General features: G+C 39.8%; 1 protein-coding gene across 1 annotated transcript in view; it reads right to left on the bottom strand.

Moving 5' to 3' along the window:
- LOC140363553 (contactin-4-like) overlaps positions 1-14073 on the bottom strand; it is a 218166-nt gene that overhangs the window by 58655 nt on the left and 145438 nt on the right. Inside the window, exon 12 of the mRNA XM_072450184.1 lies at positions 13210-13385. Coding sequence (XP_072306285.1) covers positions 13210-13385 — 176 coding nt within the window. The remainder of the gene's footprint in view (positions 1-13209; positions 13386-14073) is intronic.

Genomic DNA, 14073 nt, shown 5'->3' with positions numbered 1-14073 from the left:
TCTGTCCATATCTGTATGTCATCTGTCCATATCTGTATGTCATCTGTCCATATCTGCATGTCATCTGTCCATATCTGCATGTCATCTGTCCATATCTGTATGTCATCTGTCCATATCTGTATGTCATCTGTCCATATCTGCATGTCATCTGTCCATATCTGTATGTCATCTGTCCATATCTGCATGTCATCTGTCCATATCTGCATGTCATCTGTCCATATCTGTATGTCATCTGTCCATATCTGTCCATATGTGTATGTCATCTGTCCATATCTGCATGTCATCTGTCCATATCTGTATGTCATCTGTCCATATCTGTCCATATCTGTATGTCATCTGTCCATATATGTCCATATCTGCATGTCATCTGTCCATATCTGTATGTCATCTGTCCATATCTGCATGTCATCTGTCCATATCTGTATGTCATCTGTCCATATCTGTCCATATCTGTATGCCATCTGTCCATATCTGTCCATATCTGCATGTCATCTGTCCATATCTGCATGTCATCTGTCCATATCTGTATGTCATCTGTCCATATCTGTCCATATCTGCATGTCATCTGTCCATATCTGCATGTCATCTGTCCATATCTGTATGTCATCTGTCCATATCTGCATGTCATCTGTCCATATCTGTATGTCATCTGTCCATATCTGTATGTCATCTGTCCATATCTGTATGTCATCTGTCCATATCTGTCCATATCTGTATGTCATCTGTCCATATCTGTATGTCATCTGTCCATATCTGTATGTCATCTGTCCATATCGGTATGTCATCTGTCCATGTCTGTATGTCATCTGTCCATATCTGTATGTCATCTGTCCATATCTGCATGTCATCTGTCCATATCTTCATGTCATCTGTCCATATCTGTATGTCATCTGTCCATATCTGTATGTCATCTGTCCATATCTGTCCATATCTGTATGTCATCTGTCCATATCTGCATGTCATCTGTCCATATCTGCATGTCATCTGTCCATATCTGTCCATATCTGTATGTCATCTGTCCATATCTGTATGTCATCTGTCCATATCTGCATGTCATCTGTCCATATCTGTATGTCATCTGTCCATATCTGTATATCATCTGTCCATATCTGCATGTCATCTGTCCATATCTGTATGTCATCTGTCCATATCTGTATGTCATCTGTCCATATCTGCATGTCATCTGTCCATATCTGTATGTCATCTGTCCATATCTGTATGTCATCTGTCCATATCTGTCCATATCTGTATGTCATCTGTCCATATCTGTCCATATCTGCATGTCATCTGTCCATATCTGCATGTCATCTGTCCATATCTGTCCATATCTGCATGCCATCTGTCCATATCTGCATGTCATCTGTCCATATCTGTATGTCATCTGTCCATATCTGCATGTCATCTGTCCATATCTGTATGTCATCTGTCCATATCTGTATGTCATCTGTCCATATCTGTATGTCATCTGTCCATATCTGTCCATATCTGTATGTCATCTGTCCATATCTGTATGTCATCTGTCTATATCTGTATGTCATCTGTCCATATCTGCATGTCATCTGTCCATATCTGTATGTCATCTGTCCATATCGGTATGTCATCTGTCCATATCTGTCCATATCTGTATGTCATATGTCCATATCTGTATGTCATCTGTCCATATCTGTATGTCATCTGTCCATATCTGTCCATATCTGTATGTCATCTGTCCTTATCTGTATGTCATCTGTCCATATCTGCATGTCATCTTTCCATATCTGTATGTCATCTGTCCATATCTGTATGTCATCTGTCCATATCTGTCCATATCTGTATGTCATCTGTCCATATCTGTATGTCATCTGTCCATATCTGTATGTCATCTGTCCATATCTGCATGTCATCTGTCCATATCTGTCCATATCTGTATGTCATCTGTCCATATCTGTATGTCATCTGTCCATATCTGTATGTCATCTGTCCATATCTGTATGTCATCTGTCCATATCTGCTGTCCTTATCTGTATGTCATCTGTCCATATCTGTATGTCATCTGTCCATATCTGCATGTCATCTGTCCATATCTGTATGTCATCTGTCCATATCTGTATGTCATCTGTCCATATCTGCTGTCCTTATCTGTATGTCATCTGTCCATATCTGTATGTCATCTGTCCATATCTGCATGTCATCTGTCCATATCTGTATGTCATCTGTCCATATCTGTATGTCATCTGTCCATATCTGTATGTCATCTGTCCATATCTGCATGTCATCTGTCCATATCTGCATGTCATCTGTCCATATCTGTATGTCATCTGTCCATATCTGTATGTCATCTGTCCATATATGTCCATGTCTGCATGTCATCTGTCCATATCTGTATGTCATCTGTCCATATCTGCATGTCATCTGTCCATATCTGTATGTCATCTGTCCATATCTGTCCATATATGTCCATATCTGTATGCCATCTGTCCATATCTGTCCATATCTGCATGTCATCTGTCCATATCTGCATGTCATCTGTCCATATCTGTATGTCATCTGTCCATATCTGTCCATATCTGCATGTCATCTGTCCATATCTGCATGTCATCTGTCCATATCTGTATGTCATCTGTCCATATCTGCATGTCATCTGTCCATATCTGTCCATATCTGTATGTCATCTGTCCATATCTGTCCATATCTGTATGTCATCTGTCCTTATCTGTATGTCATCTGTCCATATCTGTATGTCATCTGTCCATATCTGTATGTCATCTGTCCATATCTGCATGTCATCTGTCCATATCTGTATGTCATCTGTCCATATCTGTATGTCATCTGTCCATATCTGTATGTCATCTGTCCATATCTGTATGTCATCTGTCCATATCTGCATGTCATCTGTCCATATCTGCATGTCATCTGTCCATATCTGTATGTCATCTGTCCATATCTGTATGTCATCTGTCCATATCTGCATGTCATCTGTCCATATCTGCATGTCATCTGTCCATATCTGTATGTCATCTGTCCATATCTGTATGTCATCTGTCCATATCTGTCCATATGTGTATGTCATCTGTCCATATCTGCATGTCATCTGTCCATATCTGTATGTCATCTGTCCATATCTGTCCATATCTGTATGTCATCTGTCCATATATGTCCATATCTGCATGTCATCTGTCCATATCTGTATGTCATCTGTCCATATCTGCATGTCATCTGTCCATATCTGTATGTCATCTGTCCATATCTGTCCATATCTGTATGCCATCTGTCCATATCTGTCCATATCTGCATGTCATCTGTCCATATCTGCATGTCATCTGTCCATATCTGTATGTCATCTGTCCATATCTGTCCATATCTGCATGTCATCTGTCCATATCTGCATGTCATCTGTCCATATCTGTATGTCATCTGTCCATATCTGCATGTCATCTGTCCATATCTGTATGTCATCTGTCCATATCTGTATGTCATCTGTCCATATCTGTATGTCATCTGTCCATATCTGTATGTCATCTGTCCATATCTGTATGTCATCTGTCCATATCTGTCCATATGTGTATGTCATCTGTCCATATCTGCATGTCATCTGTCCATATCTGTATGTCATCTGTCCATATCTGTCCATATCTGTATGTCATCTGTCCATATATGTCCATATCTGCATGTCATCTGTCCATATCTGTATGTCATCTGTCCATATCTGCATGTCATCTGTCCATATCTGTATGTCATCTGTCCATATCTGTCCATATCTGTATGCCATCTGTCCATATCTGTCCATATCTGCATGTCATCTGTCCATATCTGCATGTCATCTGTCCATATCTGTATGTCATCTGTCCATATCTGTCCATATCTGCATGTCATCTGTCCATATCTGCATGTCATCTGTCCATATCTGTATGTCATCTGTCCATATCTGCATGTCATCTGTCCATATCTGTATGTCATCTGTCCATATCTGTATGTCATCTGTCCATATCTGTATGTCATCTGTCCATATCTGTCCATATCTGTATGTCATCTGTCCATATCTGTATGTCATCTGTCCATATCTGTATGTCATCTGTCCATATCGGTATGTCATCTGTCCATATCTGTATGTCATCTGTCCATATCTGTATGTCATCTGTCCATATCTGCATGTCATCTGTCCATATCTGCATGTCATCTGTCCATATCTGTATGTCATCTGTCCATATCTGTATGTCATCTGTCCATATCTGTCCATATCTGTATGTCATCTGTCCATATCTGCATGTCATCTGTCCATATCTGCATGTCATCTGTCCATATCTGTCCATATCTGTATGTCATCTGTCCATATCTGTATGTCATCTGTCCATATCTGCATGTCATCTGTCCATATCTGTATGTCATCTGTCCATATCTGTATATCATCTGTCCATATCTGCATGTCATCTGTCCATATCTGTATGTCATCTGTCCATATCTGTATGTCATCTGTCCATATCTGCATGTCATCTGTCCATATCTGTATGTCATCTGTCCATATCTGTATGTCATCTGTCCATATCTGTCCATATCTGTATGTCATCTGTCCATATCTGTCCATATCTGCATGTCATCTGTCCATATCTGCATGTCATCTGTCCATATCTGTCCATATCTGTATGTCATCTGTCCATATCTGTATGTCATCTGTCCATATCTGTATGTCATCTGTCCATATCTGTATGTCATCTGTCCATATCTGTATGTCATCTGTCCATATCTGCTGTCCTTATCTGTATGTCATCTGTCCATATCTGTATGTCATCTGTCCATATCTGCATGTCATCTGTCCATATCTGTATGTCATCTGTCCATATCTGTATGTCATCTGTCCATATCTGCTGTCCTTATCTGTATGTCATCTGTCCATATCTGTATGTCATCTGTCCATATCTGCATGTCATCTGTCCATATCTGTATGTCATCTGTCCATATCTGTATGTCATCTGTCCATATCTGTATGTCATCTGTCCATATCTGTATGTCATCTGTCCATATCTGCATGTCATCTGTCCATATCTGCATGTCATCTGTCCATATCTGTATGTCATCTGTCCATATCTGTATGTCATCTGTCCATATATGTCCATGTCTGCATGTCATCTGTCCATATCTGTATGTCATCTGTCCATATCTGCATGTCATCTGTCCATATCTGTATGTCATCTGTCCATATCTGTCCATATATGTCCATATCTGTATGCCATCTGTCCATATCTGTCCATATCTGCATGTCATCTGTCCATATCTGCATGTCATCTGTCCATATCTGTATGTCATCTGTCCATATCTGTCCATATCTGCATGTCATCTGTCCATATCTGCATGTCATCTGTCCATATCTGTATGTCATCTGTCCATATCTGCATGTCATCTGTCCATATCTGTCCATATCTGTATGTCATCTGTCCATATCTGTCCATATCTGTATGTCATCTGTCCTTATCTGTATGTCATCTGTCCATATCTGTATGTCATCTGTCCATATCTGTATGTCATCTGTCCATATCTGCATGTCATCTGTCCATATCTGTATGTCATCTGTCCATATCTGTATGTCATCTGTCCATATCTGTATGTCATCTGTCCATATCTGTATGTCATCTGTCCATATCTGCATGTCATCTGTCCATATCTGCATGTCATCTGTCCATATCTGTATGTCATCTGTCCATATCTGTATGTCATCTGTCCATATCTGCATGTCATCTGTCCATATCTGCATGTCATCTGTCCATATCTGCATGTCATCTGTCCATATCTGTATGTCATCTGTCCATATCTGTATGTCATCTGTCCATATCTGTCCATATGTGTATGTCATCTGTCCATATCTGCATGTCATCTGTCCATATCTGTATGTCATCTGTCCATATCTGTCCATATCTGTATGTCATCTGTCCATATATGTCCATATCTGCATGTCATCTGTCCATATCTGTATGTCATCTGTCCATATCTGCATGTCATCTGTCCATATCTGTATGTCATCTGTCCATATCTGTCCATATCTGTATGCCATCTGTCCATATCTGTCCATATCTGCATGTCATCTGTCCATATCTGCATGTCATCTGTCCATATCTGTATGTCATCTGTCCATATCTGTCCATATCTGCATGTCATCTGTCCATATCTGCATGTCATCTGTCCATATCTGTATGTCATCTGTCCATATCTGCATGTCATCTGTCCATATCTGTATGTCATCTGTCCATATCTGTATGTCATCTGTCCATATCTGTATGTCATCTGTCCATATCTGTCCATATCTGTATGTCATCTGTCCATATCTGTATGTCATCTGTCCATATCTGTATGTCATCTGTCCATATCGGTATGTCATCTGTCCATATCTGTATGTCATCTGTCCATATCTGTATGTCATCTGTCCATATCTGCATGTCATCTGTCCATATCTGCATGTCATCTGTCCATATCTGTATGTCATCTGTCCATATCTGTATGTCATCTGTCCATATCTGTCCATATCTGTATGTCATCTGTCCATATCTGCATGTCATCTGTCCATATCTGCATGTCATCTGTCCATATCTGTCCATATCTGTATGTCATCTGTCCATATCTGCATGTCATCTGTCCATATCTGTATGTCATCTGTCCATATCTGTATATCATCTGTCCATATCTGCATGTCATCTGTCCATATCTGTATGTCATCTGTCCATATCTGTATGTCATCTGTCCATATCTGCATGTCATCTGTCCATATCTGTATGTCATCTGTCCATATCTGTATGTCATCTGTCCATATCTGTCCATATCTGTATGTCATCTGTCCATATCTGTCCATATCTGCATGTCATCTGTCCATATCTGCATGTCATCTGTCCATATCTGTCCATATCTGCATGCCATCTGTCCATATCTGCATGTCATCTGTCCATATCTGTATGTCATCTGTCCATATCTGCATGTCATCTGTCCATATCTGTATGTCATCTGTCCATATCTGTATGTCATCTGTCCATATCTGTATGTCATCTGTCCATATCTGTCCATATCTGTATGTCATCTGTCCATATCTGTATGTCATCTGTCTATATCTGTATGTCATCTGTCCATATCTGCATGTCATCTGTCCATATCTGTATGTCATCTGTCCATATCGGTATGTCATCTGTCCATATCTGTCCATATCTGTATGTCATATGTCCATATCTGTATGTCATCTGTCCATATCTGTATGTCATCTGTCCATATCTGTCCATATCTGTATGTCATCTGTCCTTATCTGTATGTCATCTGTCCATATCTGCATGTCATCTGTCCATATCTGTATGTCATCTGTCCATATCTGTATGTCATCTGTCCATATCTGTCCATATCTGTATGTCATCTGTCCATATCTGTATGTCATCTGTCCATATCTGTATGTCATCTGTCCATATCTGCATGTCATCTGTCCATATCTGTCCATATCTGTATGTCATCTGTCCATATCTGTATGTCATCTGTCCATATCTGTATGTCATCTGTCCATATCTGTATGTCATCTGTCCATATCTGCTGTCCTTATCTGTATGTCATCTGTCCATATCTGTATGTCATCTGTCCATATCTGCATGTCATCTGTCCATATCTGTATGTCATCTGTCCATATCTGTATGTCATCTGTCCATATCTGCTGTCCTTATCTGTATGTCATCTGTCCATATCTGTATGTCATCTGTCCATATCTGCATGTCATCTGTCCATATCTGTATGTCATCTGTCCATATCTGTATGTCATCTGTCCATATCTGTATGTCATCTGTCCATATCTGTATGTCATCTGTCCATATCTGTATGTCATCTGTCCATATCTGCATGTCATCTGTCCATATCTGCATGTCATCTGTCCATATCTGTATGTCATCTGTCCATATCTGTATGTCATCTGTCCATATATGTCCATGTCTGCATGTCATCTGTCCATATCTGTATGTCATCTGTCCATATCTGCATGTCATCTGTCCATATCTGTATGTCATCTGTCCATATCTGTCCATATATGTCCATATCTGTATGCCATCTGTCCATATCTGTCCATATCTGCATGTCATCTGTCCATATCTGCATGTCATCTGTCCATATCTGTATGTCATCTGTCCATATCTGTCCATATCTGCATGTCATCTGTCCATATCTGCATGTCATCTGTCCATATCTGTATGTCATCTGTCCATATCTGCATGTCATCTGTCCATATCTGTATGTCATCTGTCCATATCTGTATGTCATCTGTCCATATCTGTATGTCATCTGTCCATATCTGTCCATATCTGTATGTCATCTGTCCATATCTGTATGTCATCTGTCCATATCTGTATGTCATCTGTCCATATCTGTATGTCATCTGTCCATATCTGTATGTCATCTGTCCATATCTGCATGTCATCTGTCCATATCTGCATGTCATCTGTCCATATCTGTATGTCATCTGTCCATATCTGTATGTCATCTGTCCATATCTGTCCATATCTGTATGTCATCTGTGCATATCTGCATGTCATCTGTCCATATCTGCATGTCATCTGTCCATATCTGTCCATATCTGTATGTCATCTGTCCATATCTGTATGTCATCTGTCCATATCTGCATGTCATCTGTCCATATCTGTATGTCATCTGTCCATATCTGTATATCATCTGTCCATATCTGTATGTCATCTGTCCATATCTGCATGTCATCTGTCCATATCTGTATGTCATCTGTCCATATCTGTATGTCATCTGTCCATATCTGTATGTCATCTGTCCATATCTGTCCATATCTGCATGCCATCTGTCCATATCTGCATGTCATCTGTCCATATCTGTATGTCATCTGTCCATATCTGCATGTCATCTGTCCATATCTGTATGTCATCTGTCCATATCTGTATGTCATCTGTCCATATCTGTATGTCATCTGTCCATATCTGTCCGTATCTGTATGTCATCTGTCCATATCTGTATGTCATCTGTCTATATCTGTATGTCATCTGTCCATATCTGCATGTCATCTGTCCATATCTGTATGTCATCTGTCCATATCGGTATGTCATCTGTCCATATCTGTCCATATCTGTATGTCATATGTCCATATCTGTATGTCATCTGTCCATATCTGTATGTCATCTGTCCATATCTGTCCATATCTGTATGTCATCTGTCCTTATCTGTATGTCATCTGTCCATATCTGCATGTCATCTGTCCATATCTGTATGTCATCTGTCCATATCTGTATGTCATCTGTCCATATCTGTCCATATCTGTATGTCATCTGTCCATATCTGTATGTCATCTGTCCATATCTGTATGTCATCTGTCCATATCTGCATGTCATCTGTCCATATCTGTCCATATCTGTATGTCATCTGTCCATATCTGTATGTCATCTGTCCATATCTGTATGTCATCTGTCCATATCTGTATGTCATCTGTCCATATCTGCTGTCCTTATCTGTATGTCATCTGTCCATATCTGTATGTCATCTGTCCATATCTGCATGTCATCTGTCCATATCTGTATGTCATCTGTCCATATCTGTATGTCATCTGTCCATATCTGCTGTCCTTATCTGTATGTCATCTGTCCATATCTGTATGTCATCTGTCCATATCTGCATGTCATCTGTCCATATCTGTATGTCATCTGTCCATATCTGTATGTCATCTGTCCATATCTGTATGTCATCTGTCCATATCTGTATGTCATCTGTCCATATCTGTATGTCATCTGTCCATATCTGCATGTCATCTGTCCATATCTGCATGTCATCTGTCCATATCTGTATGTCATCTGTCCATATCTGTATGTCATCTGTCCATATCTGTCCATATCTGTATGTCATCTGTCCATATCTGCATGTCATCTGTCCATATCTGCATGTCATCTGTCCATATCTGTATGTCATCTGTCCATATCTGCATGTCATCTGTCCATATCTGCATGTCATCTGTCCATATCTGTCCATATCTGTATGTCATCTGTCCATATCTGTATGTCATCTGTCCATATCTGTATGTCATCTGTCCATATCTGCATGTCATCTGTCCATATCTGTATGTCATCTGTCCATATCTGTATATCATCTGTCCATATCTGCATGTCATCTGTCCATATCTGTATGTCATCTGTCCATATCTGTATGTCATCTGTCCATATCTGCATGTCATCTGTCCATATCTGTATGTCATCTGTCCATATCTGTATGTCATCTGTCCATATCTGCATGTCATCTGTCCATATCTGCATGTCATCTGTCCATATCTGCATGTCATCTGTCCATATCTGTCCATATCTGTATGTCATCTGTCCATATCTGTATGTCATCTGTCCATATCTGTATGTCATCTGTCCATATCTGCATGTCATCTGTCCATATCTGTATGTCATCTGTCCATATCTGTATATCATCTGTCCATATCTGCATGTCATCTGTCCATATCTGTATGTCATCTGTCCATATCTGTATGTCATCTGTCCATATCTGTCCATATCTGCATGTCATCTGTCCATATCTGCATGTCATCTGTCCATATCTGTCCATATCTGCATGCCATCTGTCCATATCTGCATGTCATCTGTCCATATCTGTATGTCATCTGTCCATATCTGCATGTCATCTGTCCATATCTGTATGTCATCTGTCCATATCTGTATGTCATCTGTCCATATCTGTATGTCATCTGTCCATATCTGTCCATATCTGTATGTCATCTGTCCATATCTGTATGTCATCTGTCTATATCTGTATGTCATCTGTCCATATCTGCATGTCATCTGTCCATATCTGTATGTCATCTGTCCATATCGGTATGTCATCTGTCCATATCTGTCCATATCTGTATGTCATATGTCCATATCTGTATGTCATCTGTCCATATCTGTATGTCATCTGTCCATATCTGTCCTTATCTGTATGTCATCTGTCCTTATCTGTATGTCATCTGTCCATATCTGTATGTCATCTGTCCATATCTGCATGTCATCTGTCCATATCTGTATGTCATCTGTCCATATCTGTATGTCATCTGTCCATATCAGTCCATATCTGTATGTCATCTGTCCATATCTGTATGTCATCTGTCCATATCTGTATGTCATCTGTCCATATCTGCATGTCATCTGTCCATATCTGTCCATATCTGTATGTCATCTGTCCATATCTGTATGTCATCTGTCCATATCTGTATGTCATCTGTCCATATCTGTATGTCATCTGTCCATATCTGTATGTCATCTGTCCATATCTGTATGTCATCTGTCCATATCTGCATGTCATCTGTCCATATCTGCATGTCATCTGTCCATATATGTATGTCATCTGTCCATATCTGTATGTCATCTGTCTATATCTGCATGTCATCTGTCCATATCTGTATGTCATCTGTCCATATCTGCATGTCATCTGTCCATATCTGCATGTCATCTGTCCATATCTGTATGTCATCTGTCCATATCTGTATGTCATCTGTCCATATCTGTCCATATCTGTATGTCATCTGTCCATATCTGTCCATATCTGCATGTCATCTGTCCATATCTGTATGTCATCTGTCCATATCTGTCCATATCTGTATGTCATCTGTCCATATCTGCATGTCATCTGTCCATATCTGTCCATATCTGTATGTCATCTGTCCATATCTGTATGTCATCTGTCCATATCTGTATGTCATCTGTCCATATCTGTATGTCATCTGTCCATATCTGTCCATATCTGTATGTCATCTGTCCATATCTGCATGTCATCTGTCCATATCTGTATGTCATCTGTCCATATCTGTATGTCATCTGTCCATATCTGTCCATATCTGTATGTCATCTGTCCATATCTGCATGTCATCTGTCCATATCTGCATGTCATCTGTCCATATCTGAATGTCATCTGTCCATATCTGCATGTCATCTGTCCATATCTGTCCATATCTGCATGCCATCTGTCCATATCTGTATGTCATCTGTCCATATCTGCATGTCATCTGTCCATATCTGTCCATATCTGTATGTCATCTGTCCATATCTGTATGTCATCTGTCCATATCTGTATGTCATCTGTCCATATCTGCATGTCATCTGTCCATATCTGTATGTCATCTGTCCATATCTGCATCTCATCTGTCCATATATGCATGTCATCTGTCCATATCTGCATGTCATCTGTCCATATCTGTCCATATCTGTATGTCATCTGTCCATATCTGCATGTCATTTGTTCATATCTGTATGTCATCTGTCCATATCTGCATGTCATCTGTCCATATCTGCATGTCATCTGTCCATATCTGTATGTCATCTGTCCATATCTGCATGTCATTTGTTCATATCTGTATGTCATCTGTCCATATCTGTATGTCATCTGTCCATATCTGTATGTCATCTGTCCATATCTGCATGTCATCTGTCCATATCTGTCCATATCTGTATGTCATCTGTCCATATCTGCATGTCATCTGTCCATATCTGTCCATATCTGTATGTCATCTGTCCATATCTGTCCATATCTGCATGTCATCTGTCCATATCTGTCCATATCTGTATGTCATCTGTCCATATCTGTATGTCATCTGTCCATATCTGTCCATATCTATATGTCATCTGTCCATATCTATATGTCATCTGTCCATATCTGCATAACTGTTTTCAAGGAGTAATTGTAAGTAAGCGTGAAGAACTCCTCACTCAACAACCCCATAGCATTAAATCTATCTCCATAGAAACACCACCAGTCTGATGAAGAATGCAGGTATATCTAGATATTTTTCTCTTTTAGCACTAAAAACACTTTAATAAAATGCTAGATATATGTTGCCATGAAGCAGGGAAAGAGAAAAGTTACACATTATCAATGCAATATACGCCATTTGCACATTAAATGTATATATAAAGAACATAATACCGTGGTGAATATGCACATGTAATGGAATATTGCATTAATAAATATATTGACTATACCGTATTTTCTGCACTATAAGGCGCACTGGATTATAAGGCGCACTGTCAATGAATGGTCTATTTTTTATCATTTTTTTATACATATAAGGTGCATTAAGCAAAACTTGCTTTGAGGTCAGTAAGCACAACCAGAAATCATCCACATATAAGGCACAAATATACTGGATTATAAGGCGCAATGTCATTTTTTGAGAAAATTAAAGGCTTTTAAGTGCGCCTTATAGTGCGGGAAATACTGTAATTGAAAACAAAGGTCACTTACCCCACCAACTTTCTCAAAATAGGCCCCGTGGCTCCCAAAGTGGATGAGCTGCTCGTTGAAGAACCAGGTGAACTTGAGCTCCAGCGTTGCATCATGGGACACCTGACAGGGCAGGACGATGCTCTCCCCCACCGTCACGTCCAGATGCCCCGCCGGGCTCGTGATGCTGGTCGGTTCTGCCCGGAGAAAATAATACACACACCAAAACAAATTGAAATGGAAAGTGTGGCGCCGGCACGACGTGTGAATAATGCTTTTCCGCCGCTTTCAACGCTGCAAAAATGTATTGACGTGAACAAAACAGGCCGGGCAGAATCCTGTTGCGGGATATTCAAGCAACATTAATAATACGTCTCAAGACAAATTACTTCTACGCCTGTCAGTGAGCTTATATTGCCTTCTCTCTTTGAGTTGGGCAGATTTGTATTATATATTACTAAAGTACGGCGGGGAAAGAATAACACAAACAAACAAAAGGGAAAGCGCAGCCATTTCATCAGGTCAGGGCTGAGTCTATAATTTTGCTCAGACAAAGGGAGAAAAAAAAGCCTCCTATTTCACTGCACGGCGTGGCGCACATCAGCATAATCTGTGGTCTGTCTCGGCTGGTGTCGCGCTCTACACAGAATATTGCAGTGAGTGGAGGAACAGGCCGTGCACAGGACAATACACCTTATGTTTGACTGTAAAAAGGGACTGACAGCAGGAGGGAAAGGAGCAATATTCTCTCATTTAATGCAGTTTCACTTTTTAGACCTTTGCAAAAGAGGCAATAATAGAAGTAGGAGTCAAATGAGTACGTTTAGTTAAGAGGTAAAAGAAGCAATAGTGGTAGTAGTTGTAGTTATAGTATCTAGAGGAGGG

Source organism: Eucyclogobius newberryi, unplaced genomic scaffold (assembly GCF_026437365.1).
Source record: "Eucyclogobius newberryi isolate DKJ021-1_F unplaced genomic scaffold, fEucNew1.0.hap1 SCAF_17, whole genome shotgun sequence".
NCBI lineage: Eukaryota > Metazoa > Chordata > Actinopteri > Gobiiformes > Gobiidae > Eucyclogobius > Eucyclogobius newberryi.
This window is presented reverse-complemented; position numbering and strand designations above follow the sequence as displayed.